This window comes from Vicia villosa, linkage group LG2 (assembly GCF_029867415.1).
Source record: "Vicia villosa cultivar HV-30 ecotype Madison, WI linkage group LG2, Vvil1.0, whole genome shotgun sequence".
NCBI classification, from domain to species: domain Eukaryota; kingdom Viridiplantae; phylum Streptophyta; class Magnoliopsida; order Fabales; family Fabaceae; genus Vicia; species Vicia villosa.
Genome location: NC_081181.1, coordinates 11,824,741 through 11,843,245, shown reverse-complemented (window position 1 = coordinate 11,843,245; position 18,505 = coordinate 11,824,741). Strand labels below are relative to the sequence as shown.

General features: G+C 35.4%; 2 protein-coding genes across 5 annotated transcripts; one reads left to right on the top strand and one right to left on the bottom strand.

Annotated features, from left to right (window-relative positions):
* Positions 1-2,027: 2,027 nt before the first annotated feature.
* LOC131645882 (putative GEM-like protein 8) lies at positions 2,028-4,487 on the bottom strand. Of its 4 annotated transcripts, XM_058916081.1 has the most exons (5): positions 4,243-4,487; positions 4,029-4,123; positions 3,845-3,902; positions 2,764-3,750; positions 2,028-2,664 (listed from the first exon to the last, which is right to left on the bottom strand). In XM_058916081.1, exons 4-5 carry the CDS (start codon positions 2,909-2,911, stop codon positions 2,189-2,191), a joined length of 624 nt encoding a protein of 207 aa, XP_058772064.1. In that variant the 5' UTR covers positions 2,912-3,750; positions 3,845-3,902; positions 4,029-4,123; positions 4,243-4,487; the 3' UTR covers positions 2,028-2,188. The 4 variants fall into 4 exon arrangements, with proteins under 4 accessions (XP_058772064.1, XP_058772062.1, XP_058772063.1 ...); XM_058916079.1 differs by having other exon boundaries at positions 3,845-4,123; XM_058916080.1 differs by having other exon boundaries at positions 2,764-3,902.
* Positions 4,488-14,143: 9,656 nt separating this feature from the next.
* Positions 14,144-15,007, top strand: LOC131648566 (uncharacterized). The gene has a single exon (XM_058918315.1). It carries the CDS (start codon positions 14,144-14,146, stop codon positions 15,005-15,007), a length of 864 nt encoding a protein of 287 aa, XP_058774298.1.
* The last annotated feature ends 3,498 nt before the right edge of the window (positions 15,008-18,505 follow it).

Here is an 18,505-nt window from a genome sequence, read left to right as displayed (position 1 = left end):
TGTATATACTGAGTTTTAAACTTCAAGGAACAACTTTGTCTGTCAGACAACATATGGAACCAGTCCAAAAGTTTGTTTGTACACTTTTGGAATCTCAGCTACTTACAAATAATAACTGATGAAGCAGAAGAGATTAACAATTTCATTTAATTTATACAACTTTTAGAACTGAATTTAATTTACCTGACAAAAAATAAAATTGACCATGTTGAGTAAAATTCAATTTGAAAGAATTGTTTGATGAAATACATATTTGGTAATGAAAATGTGTCCTACCTTTCGTTGATTTTGTGATAGACTTGCAATATTTTCCAGAAGAATCGGGCAAGTATCTCTTTGGTTGGACAATGTCTCGTGATTATGACAAAACATATTTTGGTTGGCTCTTTATTTCTTTTACAAAAGGTAATAAAAGAGAGTGATTAAAGCTTACTGAGCTAGAATTAGGCCTTTCTGATGCATTACATTGCTGTAGTAGCGAAAAAGAAGTTGAATGTTTAGTTGAAAAGAAAATAGCCAAATCCTCCCGCATGGAAAATTAATAAAACTTTTTCACCAATTGGGCTGTAATAATTATAAAAGAATGATACTTGCTTATCTTATTATGTCCAAATGCATCATCAAAGCTAGCTGCCACTCTTGACTCTAATGTCACCCTATTTTAACTTCTCTTTTGATATGGTCACATATATAATTTTCTCTGCAATTAAAATTTCACAATGAATTTCCGGATTTTATTGACAGTAATCCATTGAAGTGCAAATTCAACTCATAACCAAATAATTTCCATGTGCATCCACATTGACTATTGTATTTTCCAAATGGACCATGTTTTTAGACATCTATTAGATATAGTTATTAAAGCTTTCTGATGTTACATCTCTTGGAGCATGTTCCCATCACAGAATTTTGAAAACTGTAATGATGAGGCTGATTTTTAGAATTCGATCCTTGAATTGCATATGTAAATAGGAACAAAAAAGTAGGTTAATACTATACTACAAAAGAAGCCAGATCTGGGGGTAATACATATACAATACAGGTATAAGAAGTTAACAATGATATTCTAAGGAACTTATCATCTACTCTTAAATAATTGAACAAGATTCCATGTGAATATATTCTAGACAAATGGTCTGAATTTCGAAAAGTTCATGAGAACTTGCACGTAAATAATTCGTCAAGTAATTGAGTCAGGAGCTTAAACTTCTAACACTTTTCTTCATTCTTACTAAATGAATCATAGTCAAATTAGTTTTTGTTATCTAATATTCAATGTACTTGCATATTTTGACAGAAATTATCTCCATTTTTAATTATGTATGTACTGAGTTTTAAACTTTTATGAACAACTTTGCTTGTTAGAGAACACGGAACCAGTCCAAAAGTTTAAGAAACAACTAGCTCTTTATATTAACAAAATGAAGTAACATATTTGTACACTTTTGGAATCCCAATCTCTGCAACTTTAATGAATAATTAATGAAGCATAAGGATGACAAAGTGCTGATGGAGTGTGTGATGATGGGAATAAATAGTTTGGTTGTTTATGATCCCATAAATAATATTTTCAAGATTCCTAAATTTCAATACAGTAACGAGGGTGAGATGGCACCAGAAGTATATATTGAGAGTTTGATATCACCTTTGTAGATGTTGTGCATCTTGATCTGGTTTAGAGACTTTAAATTAACATATGATCTTGTTATTTGTTTTATGTTTAGTCGGATTACTATTTACTTCATGGTATATGCAACTTGAGAAATTATTATGTTTACTGTAACTAACTTAATTAACAACAAACTATTTAGTGATACGTATATTATGTGAGTAGCTATTAAAAGGTGCACCATGTCACTGACTTTATATATTTTAATAATATCAAGTTATAGCGTACATCTCTACCATGTGCATATTTTTCTAACCACGTTAACCAAAAAACCTCAAAATTTTATTACATGAATCATAGTCAAATGAGTTTTAGTGAATGTACTTGCATATTTTGACAAAAATTATCTCCACTTTTAATTATGTATACTATATACATAGTTTTAAACTTCAAGGAACAACTGTGTCTTTATATTAACAAAATGAAGGAAGATATTTGTACACTTTTGGAAGAATCTCACAACTTCAAAGAATAATTGATGAAGCAGAAGGAATTAAAAATTTCATTTCACTTCTTTTCCTACATCTTTTCCGTCTGAGATTGAGAGATAGCGGCCTGCTGGAGATATTTTAAAGCTTTCCTATAATTAAAAAATCCCATAAACCAGAAGTCAAAACCATCCACGGTGACTATTTCTACATACTTTTTAGAAGGTTTCCGCACATTTTGACTTTGGTTGACATGCTCTATCTTTTCGTGTGGAATAGAGACCTTATAGTGAACTCTAATAAGTTCTCCTTTTGGAGAAGTGATCTTGATGGATTTCTCACCGCGAAAGGCAACTTTGTGAGTGGATATGAAGAGGAGGCCTGTTATAGGACCTGATGTCGTTGATAAGTAGCACTGTGATGCTTTTAATAACTTCTCTTCATCTTTAATACTAAAGAGTTGCGTAAACACTTTCTCTACTCCTCCAACTTGAAGAATTCTTGCTCCCAACCTCAATTTCCCTTTGACAGTATCTGCCATCTTAGTCAGAACTGAATTTAATTTACCTAACAAAAATAAAATTGACCATGATCAATAAAATTAAATTTGATGTAAGTATTTAATTGATGAAATACAATTCTGGTAATGAAGATGCGTCCTACTACCTTTCTTTGATTTTGTGATAGACTTGCAGTATTTGCCAGAAGAATTGGGTAAGTATCTCTTTGAAGACTTCCGAGTCGGATAAGTTGAGCCGTTAGAGATTCCATTAAGTAGGTCATGAAGAAATGAGGTATTCATTTTAGTATTCATGCCTTTGAGGATTTTGTTTCTATCTTGTAAAAAATATTGAAGAGATCTAGGAATTTGGTTGATGAATGATTGTATTGTAAATGAGTATATATATGATTAAAAGGAAGCAAAGTGAGGGTTGAGCTTTTGCAGGATGAGTCAGCTAGGGATCATCATATCATGAAGAGCAAATGGAGAAAAAAAGAAATATATAGAAATAATAATAGTTTGGTTTGATTGGAAAATACCACGTGTGCACCTATGATAAAACATAGGTTGGCTCTTTATTTCTTTTACAAATGGTAATAAAAGAGAGTGATTAAAGGTTTCTGAGCTGGAATTAAGCCTTTATTACATTCACGTACAAGGGAAAAAGAAGTTGATTGTTTAGGTGAAAAGAAAAAAGACAAATCACCCCCACATCATCCCAATGCGTCCCGGCCATCCAAAATATTGGAACGGAACGGGAACGCGGAATTGAACAGACGTTATTTCGGTGCTCCACTGATGTGCTTATTTTCTGTTTGGATTTGATTAGATATTGTTGTAATTATTACTTATTGCAATTATTACAAGTGTGTTCTAAAATGACAAAATGGTGAAAATGAGTAAATGCTAATAAATGCATGTAATAAAGTTCCACATTAGAAGATTCACTCATTTTCAAAGTCCTTATAAAGAGTTAATAACATTAATTCAACAAAAGGACAAAAGAGGATAAAGTGCCACATCCACAAGCATAGAAGATTGACAAATCATCCTCCTAAGTGATGGCTTCTATGCTGCCAACATGATATAGTTTACATGGTAAATATGGACACCGCTTTACCTTATGCCAGATCATAAACCTTTCTTGAAGCCTGTAAAAACAAATCCATTCAATGACTTCTTTTTAGGACTTTTGAAAAAACATATACTTTTGTACCATCTTTTACAAAAAGCAACTAAACACACCATGATGTCAAAATATTAGCTTGAATAAAACTAGTCGATGCTCAATGAAAGCTTCATGCTGCAATTACAAACATTAAGATATAAAACTTTGAAGAGAAATTGATAACCAACAAGACAAGCTATGAAAAATGACAGTTTTAGTAGAAGATATTGGGTTGTCTTCGAAAAAGGAGATTTCATGGACCGTATTATAATTCTGAAGCAGAAAACATCTTGCAGGCGTTTGGCTTTTCCCCCAAGATTGACTAGTGAACACATATGCACATGGTTCATTCATACCTGCTCAGATGCAGACATGGTTGTCAACATAGTGTTGGTAAAATTAGGGATGCAAGAGATCCATGGATGGTAGCAAACAAGATCGAAGGACAGTAAATAGGAAGATTGAGAAAAACTACCAGCTGAAGGGTGACGGCGGACAAAACTGGGTGACGGCGGAGGAAGGGTGACGGCGGAAGAATCTGGTTGGAACGGCGGACGAAACTGGGTGATGGCGGAAGAAACGGTAGCCGGTGGTGGTTATGGCGGAGGAAGGGTGAGAAATAACGCAGAAAGAAGAAAATAGTGGAAGGGGCTGAGAAATAACGTAGAAAGAAGAAAATGAAATGTTTGAGTATAGTTAGGGTTTTTGTGGAAATGGACATTTTTCCCATCCTTGGAAATATGGGCTGATGTAACAGGTTTTATAAATTATTTTCGTTTTAATTACAACTTTGCCACCGCATTATGTTTTCCCATCGGTGGAAATATGGGCTGATGTAAAAGCCCAATTAGTAAACCTTTTCCATCGGGTTATTATTAGCACCGATGTAAAAGGCTTTATAAATTATTTTCTTTTTAATTACAAGTTTGCCACCGCATTATTTTTTCCATCATTGGAGTTAAATGTCTGATGTAAAATCATTAAATTATATTTTTTTCACATCAATTTATTATAAAACCTGATGTAAAATCCTTTAAGAAATATTTTACACATCAGTTATCTTGATACCTGATGTAAAATCTTGAAACCAAATCTCTTATTTTTAGTAGTGCAGAAGTTAATTTTCAAGCACAGTTGTTTAACAGGTTGATTACGTGCAAGTTTTTAGGAACTTTCAAATTGTATTAGGACCATTAAATTCTTTAATAAAATTTTGTCTATAGTTATTCAAACTTGAATCTAATTTAATCAGTCAGCTTAAATATTTAACATAGATTGCATACAAATTGAAATTGGATACTCGCATTTGTTGGCAGGTTCGGATAAGATCCTTCAAAAGATGAAACAAATACTTTTTTTCCACCATTCATTCGCTAGGAGAACATACCTAACTAATTACTTTCTAACAGCCCAGGATCCAAATAAGACAACATCAATGGTCATCTCAATATGTGGGGAATAGTACAACATAGATCCTTATCCTCTAAATAAGCAACTATTTTATTTCTCTTGAATTTTAAATCCTTTGTGGCAGCATATTTCTCTCTTCATTATGTTCGTCATCATCTGGTGCCGACGTTTTTCAAGTCGAAGGGCATTACGTTATAGTAGTAATTGTCCGACTCGGTCATGAAAGCCGTGGATTTTTTGTCACCCTTTGCCATGGAGATCTTGTTGTACCCCGAATACGCATTCATAAACGATAATAATTTAAATCCAGCAGAATTCTAAACCAGTCTATCTATGTTAGGTAAGAGGTAAGCATCTTTAGGTCTCTGTAGAGATCGATATAATCAACGCACATCCTCCATTTTCTATTAAATTTTTTCACAAGTACAACGTTTGAAAATCAGGTTGTGTATTGGGATTTTGAAATAAAATTTGCCTCTGGGAGGTCTCTTACAGCATTTTTAGCGGTTTATGCTTTCCCGGGCGACTGCCTACGCTTACGTTGTACTACAGTTCTAGAGGCAGGATCTATGGTCAGCTGGTGGGAGGCAACCTGGGAGTTCAATCCGGACATCTCGGTGACACTCCACGCAAACATGTCAGCATTTTTATCTTAAGCTGGCTTTTAGTTGCTTCCTCGCGAGGTCGGGGAGGGAAGTGCCAATATTCACTCCTTTGCTTCCTCCCGAGGTCGGGGAGGGAAGTGCCAATATTCACTCCTTTGCATCGTTGTCGAGGAGGATGACTTTGAACTCCTTTTTCTTTCTTCTTATACTCCTTCAAGTCATCTTTGGTGAAGCAACTGTTGAGGTTGATCGAGTCGATGTAAGGTAATGGCTTTGACACTTCCGAGCTGCTAGGTCGTGTTACCTTGTCTACAGTTCTGGATGATACGTTGATGGAGTTATACCCTTTTGAGGTTGCTTCAAAGCATCTCCTCACAACTTCAATGTCCCCGTCAAGGGTGGCAACGAGCCCCTTAAGTGTGCAGTACTTCATCTTTAAGTGAAGGGTGGAGGGTACGATGATCAGTTCGACCAGAGTTGGCCTTCCCAAGATGCACTGGTATAAAGAGGGACAGTCCATCACTAGGAATTGGACTTTGGATCATCTGGAAGTCTCAGCTGCTACGAAAGTGATAATCAACGATGTACTGAGCTTCCTCACGGTAGAACGTGATAGGTACTGAGCTTCCTCGGACCTTGTCGAGGGTGGAGTTCTGGTTGGAGCTTGTATCAATGAGTTCCTCGAATTTTCTTTTCACCGAACATACAGTGAGTTAGTTGAATCCTCTTCTAGGTATGGCCAAGGTGGAGGGGAAGGTCTCCCACGTGCTGTGTGTTGTAAAGCATAAAGGATGTTTGGCCTTGTCGGAGACGTAGAAGTCTTCAGGCTAATAGATGCACATGGCCATCTGCAGAGGGTTTGCGGCATCGTCGGAGGGTGGCTTTTCTTCCTTGACCTTCTTCGCTTCCCGGGTTTCCTGCAGAGGGTCTTCCCTCCTTTTGGTGTAATGCTTTATGTGCCCGTCCCTAATGAAGATCTCACACTAGTACAAAAATGTTAATTTACACCCGTTTTTTATTAAATTTACACCCATTATTTTTAATAAAAATCAGGTGTATATCCACAGGGTGAGAAATGTCTAACGAATTTACACCCGTTATTTTAAACAAAAATCGGGTGTAATTGGGCGTAATTATGTTTTTAATTACACCCTGTGTTAATAAAAATCGGGTGTAATTGGGCGTAATTACGTTTTTAATTACACCCTGTTTTAATAAAAATCGGGTGTAATTGGGCGTAATTACGTTTTAATTACACCCTGTTTTAATAAAACTCGGGTGTAATTGGGCGTAATTACGTTTTAATTACACCCTGTTTTAATAAAAATCGGGTGTAAATGGGTTTAATTACGTTTTAATTACACCCTGTTTTAATAATAATCGAGTGTAATTGGGCTTAATTACGTTTTAATTACACCCTATTTTAATAAAAATCGGGTGTAATTGGGCTTAATTATGTTTTAATTACACCCTATTTTAATAAAAATCGGGTGTAAATATGTTCTTAATTAACCCCTATTTTAGTAAAAATCGGGTGTAAATACGCCATTTATGAATGAGCAATTATATCTATTTACACCCTATTTCATAAACACCATTTAGTTATATTTTATTTTCAGTCATAATATTGCAAATACTATAAAATCATACTTATAAAAATCATATTTTAATTAAGTCAAATTATTTTTAATACTAACCAAAAAGTATACAAAATCATGTGCAGTCATAATATTTCAAGTACATAAAAATTATATTTTAACTAAGTCATAACACTTTCTTCATATATAAGTTTTCTTCTTCTTCTTCTTTGGCTTTTGTTTTGGCAACATTTCTATCTCCTTATCCTCTTCAACCATTTGCATTTGATCTGGTAGATTTTGCTCCTCAACCTTTTGATTTTCAACCATTTGCAAAAATACTTTTTATCTCTTGATATGGAATCTTCCTTGAATTCTTCAATCTTTTTAAGGTAATCTTCAGAAACAGTGCTGTTTTTTATCTCTTCTTCGGCCTTGCAATCTGCTTCACCTTCCTGTTTAAGAAGAGATTTATAATAAGAAGCAGTAGTTTAGAGCAAGAGCACACAATGTTAAGCACACAACTAACCAAGTATAGTAACATACTTGGTTACTATACTGTTATTAAGATAATATTTAGTTACTTAATTACTCCAAATAAATTTCCCTAAACTAAATGAAATAAATCTGTGTGTGTATTTTTAACTAAGACACCTGCTCTTAATATTTTCAAGTCAGCAATGATAAAGAACACTGAAACTATTGTCTTTCCCCAAACCAAAGCACCCAACTTTGTCTCAGAATGATTAACTAACATAACCAAATATGAAACCAAACCTGTTTGTTTTTCTTTAGTACCATAATTAAATATTCACACCAATGTAAAACACAACATCAATTGGCTAAACACTAACCTACGGTGGAACAAACAAAACCTTGTATCTGAATAATTACATAGCCTAGATTAAAATATTCTTAAAATTACTTCAATCAAAAGCTTCTTTACTATGACAGGAATAGATGAATGTTCATATTGAGAATACGGTGTCGGTCCATCAGGTCCATGAATCACTGCAAGAAAAGGAGTACAAAAGTTCTCATCACTATCAAACATATCCCCTAATTCAATAACTTGCCTTATTTATTTTGCCATTATAGAATCATGACTAATATTCTGCCACTATAGAATTATGACTAATATTCGTAGAACCTCCAAAAACTTAAATCAACACTGATGAAGAAGAACAAACTTAATGAATTAGTGTTCAGATTCAACGTACAGATGAATTTATTAATATTAATATACAACTCTTAGTCTCTATCCAGATCATTCCAGGACGACTCTAAATTTAAATAAGAACTAAATGACCAACCAATTGGAGAAGAGTAGCAATCAGCATCTCAAAGCTTACTAACTACTGGCTCATCCCTCACTATAAACATATTATCATATCTCAATTAAACCCTCATATAAACGTTGTTCTATTTTGACATGAGACTATCTTTGCAAGTATATATCCATCTTGAAGAATAAGTATACAAGAAAAAGAGATTGCAACATTATGTGTGTAGATCACATCACTAGCTGCCACGATGAACATATTGCTTCACGTAAGAAAATGTAGCTACTGCACCAAATCCATTTCCAAAACTTATTCCATATCGCTCTTCCTATAACCTTAAGCAAGTTTAGGATTGAAAATGAAATCTCTATGGCATATAAGTTTATTTCATTATGCATATATTTTCATTTTTGCAAAGCTTGGACAAACTAAAATCTGAACTGAGAACTACAGTATACATAAAGCATATTTTTCACGCCATCTACAGGGGAAATCATGCCTTGATCTTATGAGAATCCAAAATGAGAATAGTTAGTGATTAAATTACTATTGCACTATTTGGATTGAAATAAACATGTTTCCTGTGAACGGTTTACCATATGCGCAAAAAATGGAGATATTCCAAACCGATAACAGCCATGCTGAAAAAACAGAAAGTGTGAAATTTTTGAAAATACAGCCATGCTAAAAGATTACCTTCCGGATTACATCAAGCAGTCTTCCTAATCTAATGGGCATATGTGAATTAATTTCTTGGATGTTGTCTAGAAATTTAATAAACTGGGTTGCTCAAATAGTAATACTTACATAGACACTAATAGCTATGGTTACATTAAAGTCGGCGTTTTCCGTTACGTATCCCTATCGGAGGGATAGCTACAGTCATAAATAGGAACCACCCATTTTAACACACATTGACTCAAAATATTAATAGCTATAAGTAATAACAATAACAAGTGTTGTATATAAGAGGTAAAAGGATGCATTTACTACCGCTAAGAGCAAAAATTAACTCATTGTAGTCAATAAAAATGTGACTGCTGTACTCCTAAAAACACAATTATACAATACCCAATCTAGTGAATGACAGCATACCTGCTCGGGTGACGAAAGAGTGTGTTGTTCGTGGTTTCTCCTAGAAGTAGATAGATCCCTCAAAGTACCCTGCAAAACCTAAACATTTATGAATATATGAAGACTGAAGTATGGAAGGCATTGCCAAATATCACCAAACACATGTATACAAGAATCCAACTGGACAACAGTATTAAAAACAGTGTTTTAAACGACTATTAATGAAAAACACGTATACATGAATAAATAAATTTAAAAATTATAACAAATAGATTATGAATATAGCATGATTAAAAAAATTTCTCTTTAATATGTACAAACCCGGCTTCCCGGTTGAGTACAAGTATAGGTTCCTGAATGTCAAGGAATACAAATTTCATCAACCTATTTCACACTGCAAGCAGCCCTCTGTTATCTATAAGACCCATTCATAATATGTAACCACTCAATGGCTACAACAGCCTTGTCCACAACTTATTGGACCCCAGTGCTCAAAGCAAACGCCACCAACTTATTGGACCTCTCAACTCTACAATTTTCACTGAACATCCAATCCATACATCGCAATCTGTTCTGAGCCACAATGCCACTGAGTTTCAAAATGAGGCAGCACTAAACAAATCCAATAACCATTCAGACAACTTTCATCTACCATCAAACAAAGAGATAATCGCAAACAGCACATGAAAACAAAATCAACACTTCATTGATAAAGAAATTGAATATAAAGACTCTCCAACAGCACAAATCAATCATTTAACAATTCAATATGGGGATTGCATTCTCTGGAACAAAAATCATTGTTTTCTATCAAACTCCTCAACATAGAATGAATAAACTTCGGATCATTAGGATCACTACTAGGAGACCCATCAGAATTTTCCATTACACTAGGACGCGAAAAACAAAACTTACAACCAAACCAACTCCGAGAAGCACTACCACTACTACTACTACCAAAATCATCACCATGAACAATCACCACCTTACCTCTACTACTCACATTCACATTCCTTGAAGACCCCGCAGTCAACGACGACGAAGACGAAAGAAGAGCCTTCAGATTTGCTTATTACCAACAGTACTAACAGATCAAAATTAACATAGTCAATTTTCATCGAAAATCAAAATTACCTGTGATCTTCTATTGTTTGGTCTTGGATGAAGATTCAAAATCCAGATCAAATTAATCACCAGTGAAGCAAAGCCCAATTGAAATGCTGTAACTGTTGCTGGAAATGGATAGACTTTTAGAACCTAATAATACACCACCAATGCATAGATGAACAAAACATAGTTATCAAACCAAATATTCAAATCAGAAAATCAGAAAAGTTAAGATTGTAAGTCCCTAGAGCTTCATAGACACAAGTTATGAAAAGAAATAAAAACAAGAAAGAAACAAAGAAAAGGCCCAGCAAAATCTATGCAAAAATAAACTTAAAGAATGCCAAAGCAATTACATATATAAACGAGAACAAAGAATTCAAGCAGGAAAGGGAATTTCATCAGAAAGCTAATCATTCCAAAAGAAAAGGCCAGCATTATCAACTAGTAACATTGATAGAATTGTCTTTTGGTACATAATATACTAACACTGATTAGCACTGAAATAGAAGGCCACAAACACATATCCAATCAAACAATACAAAGTTACAAATACAAGGAAACTATAGTATGGAATGATAAAGTGATTTGAGGAGAAAGAACATAAGGAAAAAAAAGACTCGTCGTTTAAAGAACACTTCATACTCCATTTTCTCAACTAATACATGCTTATAAATAAAAATAAACAAACATTTAGGAAACAAGCAACTGAGCTATCAAAGACTGAGATTTCAATCTACTTTTTTTCATTCATGGACATAGAGGTACAGTTTTGATAGTGATAGGTTTAATACTGAAGAAACAGATGACCTGAATATCATTCTATCAATGAACTTACAAATGGAAAAAATTCAAAAGGGAAATCTGATTATATAGTTTCTGTCATGGCAAGGTTTAAAGAAGAGTCAAATTTCCCCTTCAATGGTTTAGCAAAATCACCCACATCACTAAGAATCAAAAACATAAATGTGAAACAGGTCACATCTAAATATTTCAAGCACCAATGAGCTATTAAGTGAAAACAAAATCAACAACAACAAAGATATAGGATTGAAACAAACTCTCAAACTCATATGATGCTTCAAATGATATATAATAAATTAAGTCACAGATTCAGACCTGCCTTTCAAAACTAATCGAATGATGCTTGAGTAAACCCCTTATGAGTCTACACTTTCTCTGCAGGTTCTTCTCTATCTCGCACCTTCTCCCTTCCAGCCTTCATATAAAATTTATTTCACAGAAAACAAAGCAATGTCAAAACAATATAGTTTTCCATTAGAACTTGTTTGACATGCTCAATATTGAATGAACAAAGCAATGTCACAGAAAAACTATCTAAAGTTTGAAGAACTATCTAATCAAGCAATGTCACAGAAAAAGAAAAACAAGTTCACACAAACAAAATTCATTTCAAACAAAATCAAGCAATAGGAACTAATTTGCGAGTATAAACCCTAATTCTTCAGCTACCAATGTCGCTCAAAGTATAAAACCCCTAATTCTTCCTTACCAATGTCTTCACTGTGAAATGGTTTCCTCTCAACTTCGTTGTCGTCACTGCGAAATGGTTTCCTCTCAGTTTCAGTGAGCAGATGAGCGGTGCGGTGTTGGAGAAGAAGAGAGCGAATGAGCAAATGAGCGAAGTCCTTTTCAGTCGTCACAGAAGCGAAGCAAAGTTGAGCGAATGAGAAAGGATTCACAGAAGCAACATGATACACTTCCTGAAATCAAACTTCGCTGAAACCCGAAATCACAGAAGCAACGCGATGCGATGAAAGCGATGAAAGCGATGAAGTTCAGAATTGATTGAAAAATGGGTTCGGCATGCACGATGAAGTTCAGAATTGATTGAATTTTGGTTTTGTATATTTTAATAAATTATGTTATTAAAGAGTTTTAGTATTGCTACATAGATTATATTTAGACCCATTAATATTGCCACATAGATTTTATATTTTAAGTTATAAAATTAAACAATTTTTTTTTGTTTATGTACAATTACACCCGTTTTTTAGTTTAAAAGGAGTAATTAAAATTTTATTATAGTAAATTTTTTAATTTAAACCCATTTTTAGGAAAAAGGGTGTATATTATAACCAGATAATACAAAAGTGACATTCTATTTATAAAATTGCCACAAAAAATTCTCAATTACACCTGTTTTTAGTAAATCGGGTGTAAATTTTAAAATTATATTGTATTATTTGTACTAGTGTCAATTGCATCATTGTGGTGGATGCACTCTTTGGTAACGTGTTTGTGGCTCTTGTGGAACCGCAAGTAGTTGGTCTTCTCTGCGGTAGGTTGGGGAGGTGTTTGTCTAAGAAAAAAGGACTCCACTCTCGTAGAATTTTTAGTTCGCGCACTCGGACAAAATATGTTTATGAGAAGTTATCAATGGCGTGCACTCAACGAGGTGCTGAGTGGTCGTCATGCCCTGGGAACTCTGGTGTTCTCCTAGTGTCGTGAGTCCCGAGCACTATTGGCAGATTCTCTTGTACTAAATATAAGCCTGGGCCTTGAGGAAGAGCGCATCCGACAATGTGGGCGTTTTTGGAGAAGTCACTGCGGGGGCGCAGTCTTTCGCTCGAGAAAATACTTCTTCATGTCATCGGTTGTAGAGACCTGGACGACTTCCCGATTGAACCTCTCGATGTAGGCTTGGATAGATTCGTCTTTCCCTTGCATGATTGCATCGAGTGTGCCACGGATTTTGGATGGGGACGAGTGCCTCGAAAACTGTTTTCCTAGTCAGGCGAAACTTTGGTTCCTGGTCAGGACATCTTTCCTCAATGTAGTGGGGAATAACTTGCATTTGATGGCTACTCTGACGCCACAATATTCGAGTAGATGTTTTTGATGTGCTCGCCGAGGTCAGTCGTGTCGTTGTACGTTCCCAAGTTCGGGGTTGTTTCCATCCCGACAGGAAGGGGGCATCCATGATCGCTCGAGATAATGGATCGCGGGGTCGTCTTTATCACTCTAAACTGGCGACGATGACAGAGATTGGTCGTACCTTTCCTGCTGAGGGCTGTCATTGCGGCGTGGCGACGAGTTCTTTGGTCGCCCTTTGCTTTGGGTGGAGGCGAACGAATGTTGTTTGGTTGTCGACTGTCCTTGATGTTCTTGGCACCCTAGGAGCGTCATCCTCGCGGGGAGGAGAACAATGGGTTTTTTATCCTCACTGGGGTGCCTTCCTCCGATTTATATATATATATATATATATATATATATATATATATATATCCATTTGAAAAAAATTAAACCATATATATAATTAATTAAATATTTAATAGAAAAAAATTGAGTTCTATTTCATGATAAGATTTGCAGTCGGTGACTTTATTCATGTGGATGGGAGGGGTGACTTTATTCTTAAGGAGAAGTTGAGATGGTGGATTGTAAACATCTTTGGTAGATATGATTTGGTGGTTGAGGAGAATGTGCGCGTCTTGAATGATGGGGATGAGGAGGTGGGGGAGGAGGATGTTGTGGAATCTAACTTGATGTTGGAGAGGAAGAGAAGGGCGTCTAGGGATATTTGGATGAATTTGAAAATTAAAGAAAATATGTTAATTCAAAAATCTAGATTGAAGTGGTTAAATGATGGAGATGCAAATAGTAAGTATTTTCATGGGGTGATGAAAGCTAGAAGAACCCACAATTTTATTGGCTCGATTGTGACCGAAGGTGGAATCATTAATTCCGTGACGGAAATCAAGGAGGAGGTGAAGAACCATTTTGAGAAGAAGTTTTTAGGGGACCAAAGGGAGAGGCCGGTTCTAGATGGAATCTCTTTTGATACTTTGGAAGAGGAGGATATGGCTTTTCTTGAGAAACTGTTTGAGGATAGCGAGATAAAGGCGGCTATTTGGGATTGTGACGGTTTGAAAAGTCTGGGACCCGACGGCTATTCTTTCTTTTTCATCAAGAAATGTTGGGATTTTATGCAAGTAGAGTTCATCAATTGCTTTAGGTGTTTTCATAGGGAAGCTTTATTATCTAGAGCGATCACATCATCTTTTCTAACTTTGATTCTGAAATCTCCTAATCCTTTGGGTTTAGACGATTATAGACCGATTTGTTTGGTTGGGTGTGTCTATAAAGCCATTTCCAAATTATTGGCTTCGAGATTGAAGAAGGTGTTGGGGTCTATAGTGTTGAAGTGTGAAAGCAACTAATATTAGGGTGGAGTCACTGGAGAGTAAGGTAACCACCTTTTCAATTTTAAATTTAAAAATAAATATAAGTTGTTTAGTTACTTGATTGATAAGGAATCGTAGAATGATTAAAAAAAATTGAACCTAAATAAATTTATAAAAGGGTTACTCTGAATCTCCCTCTCCTAGCCTTGGTCTCCTTAGTAAAGATGATGGCCAGAAGAAAGAAACAATCTCAACCAACCCTAACATCACTGCATCTCCCATTAGATCTGGTGGCAGAAATACTTTGTAGACTCTCCGTCAAACACCGACGGCTATTCTTTCTTTTTCATCAAGAAATGTTGGGATTTTATGCAAGTAGAGTTCATCAATTGCTTTAGGTGTTTTCATAGGGAAGCTTTATTATCTAGAGCGATCACATCATCTTTTCTAACTTTGATTCTGAAATCTCCTAATCCTTTGGGTTTAGACGATTATAGACCGATTTGTTTGGTTGGGTGTGTCTATAAAGCCATTTCCAAATTATTGGCTTCGAGATTGAAGAAGGTGTTGGGGTCTATAGTGTTGAAGTGTCAAAGCGCTGTCGTTCCGGGTAGACAACTTCTAGATGGAGTTATGGTGGCTAAAAAGATGGTGGATTTGGCGAAGACAGAAGGGATTGGGTGTTTATTCTTTAAGGTGGATTTTGAAAAAGCTTACAGTAAGGTGTCTTAGAACTTTCTTAGATACTTGTTAAGGAGAATGGACTTCGGGGTTACTTGGATGAAGTGGATGGAGGCGTTGATTTTCTCGAGTAAGATGCCGGTTCTTGTGAAGTATATAAAAATAAAAATAAAAGAGATGAAGTAAATAAAATATAAATATTTGATGGACAAAATCAAAATAGATATGTATAACTTGTGAAAATATTTATGATTGATAAAATATAAAAATAAAAAGATAAATGGGTGGGGTAAATGTGGGCAATAAAACCTAGAATTTAATTGAAATATATCGATAATGTAAAAAAATTACATTTTCAATTAATCACAACCGTTGATTAGTTTCAAATATTTAACTTTTATTTTAACTTTATTGGTGGGACATTCTCCAATTTGAGGACGACATTTTATTGGTGAGGGAAGGGACTTGGAAGCCTGTCAAGGTGATTAAGGGGGTGTTAAGGGCGTTTGATATTGTTTCGGGCCTCGGTTTTAATTATCATAAAAGCAAATTAATTATTATTAATACAAGGAGTTCTTTTTTGGAAGTCGCGGCTCTTTTTCTATCATGCAAAGTGGAGGAAATCAATTTTTATTTTCTTGGTATTCCTATGGAGATTTATCTTCCTTGGTGTACGGTATGTTTGGTTCAAGATCTCCTTCCTTTTCATCTTTTTCATCTCATTCTTCTTTATGGTGGAAGGGCATTTTGAAAATTGGGAGGAGTTATTTTAGGAATCCCATTGTTGAAGGGTGTAGTTTTGTTGTGCATAATGGGTATAACACTCCTTTTTAGGAAGAAAATTGGTGGGGAGGAATTATTTTGAAGGATGTTTTTCTGGATTTATACGAGGCTTCTGGTTTGAAAGGGGTGTCGGTGGCGACAATCGGAGGGTGGTTAGATGAGAGATGGAGGTGGAGTGATTTCGGGGTTTCCGTGGCTTTGGAGACAGAGAGGGGATTTTCGGAGGGAATATTACGGTTGAAGGATGTGTTAGCCGAGTTTGGTGGAGTGGAGGAAGGGGGAGATATTGTTTCTTGGAATTTTAATTCCGACGGGGTTTTTTGGTGGTGTCTTGTTACTCTTTTTTTTTGGGAAAAGCTTTCATTCCGTATGGGCCTCCAAACAAGTCTGATGAGGCTTATGGGCTAGTGTGGAAGGCGGAGGTGCCTTTCAAAATCAAGGCTTTCGAGTGGAGACTTCTTCTTGATAGGATTCCGACAAAGGACCTTTTGGTGTATAGAGATATTTCTTTTCCTTTAGATAAGTTAAAGTGTATTTGTTGTGGATATGATGTAGAGAATAGAAACCATGATTTTTTTTGGTTGTCGGGTGGTGAAGGCTATTTGGAAAGAGATAGCTCTTTGGGTGGGTAAAGAGAGTGGTATGGAGGATGGGTGTTTGTCGAATTTTATGGATTGACATTGCTTCTTCCGGGATAAAAATTTTAAAAATATCAAGGTGGTTGTGGTGTGGCTAGCTACTACTTGGACTTTATGGTTGGCTAGGAATGATGTTTGCTTCCGGGAGCAAGATTGGAATTTTAACGATACGGTTTGAAACATTAAGTCCATGGTTTGGAAATGGTCCTTTTGCGAGAAAATTACATACTCCAATTATTGGTTTTATGAGTTCATTAAAGATCCGCTTCGTTTTCTCTCATAAGTTTAATTGGTTGTAATTTTTTTCTTTTTTGAGCAGGTTTTCCCGTCTTCTTGTGTAATCGGGTTGGAGAACCCTTTTGTTTCTCATGATGTTCTGATGTTTGTCCAAGACTTTCATTCTAGGGGTAAATTTCCCAAGGTAGTCACGGCTTCGTTCTTGGCGCTAGTTCCTGTTAGGAGTAAATTAATGGTAAATTCATGTGTTAATATAAGTAAATTTTGGTTTAAACTAATACAAATTGTGATGAATCCATAGGTTTTTATGAAGAAGTGAACTGAATAAGTTTAGTTCATGTATAAAGCAAATCGAATCACTTGTGGGTGTTATTGTTGCAGGTTTTGAGCTGAATTGGAACTTAAGAAGAACATGAGGAGAATAGAGAGCTTGAAGTCTCAAAGGCAAAGGAAAAAGTTGGTTTCTGCAAAGGTCGCGCCGCGAGAGTTCTTCCTTGCGCCGCGCCAAAGTTTCTGTTTGTGAGCGCGCCGCGCCAGTCCGATGCCGCGCCGCGGCCTCGGCGTTAAAAGCCCAAAACTTCTATTTAAAAGCCCTAGCTTCCAAGAGAAAAAAGAACTTGGTAGAGAACTTTTGTGGGAGCGAAATTAGGAGAGCTATCTGATTCTGAAGCTAAGAACAACAAGTGAAGGTGGATTCTTTAACAATCGAAGACATTCTATTGATGAAGATGAATTCCTCCATTGATTCTTGTATGTTCTTCATGTCTATGGAGAGCTAAATCCCTCTTGTTGAGTCTAAGGTAGTAGTTAACCTATGAATATACATTACCATTGATTAATTCCTGTGAACAATTGTTTGAATTTATTATCAATAAGAAACCTTGCTTTTAATTTACATCATTGTTGAATCTTTGATCGAAAGAAAGGATTTAACTTTTGCCCTAGGTTACTATATTGATTCAATTGCAATTTGCAGAGATGGAATTGTAATTGGGTTTTCATAATTATCGTTCTTAATTACTATTATCGTTATTGTGATTTGGAGAGATCGAATCTCATACCGGTAAAAGTTATCTAATTTGATTTGCAGACATGGAATCTTATTTGAGGATAAGTGAAGATAATGATTCAAAGGATTGTTCTATTGAGAATTAATTGATAATTGTATAGGATTAGGTTGATGAACCCTAAAGAC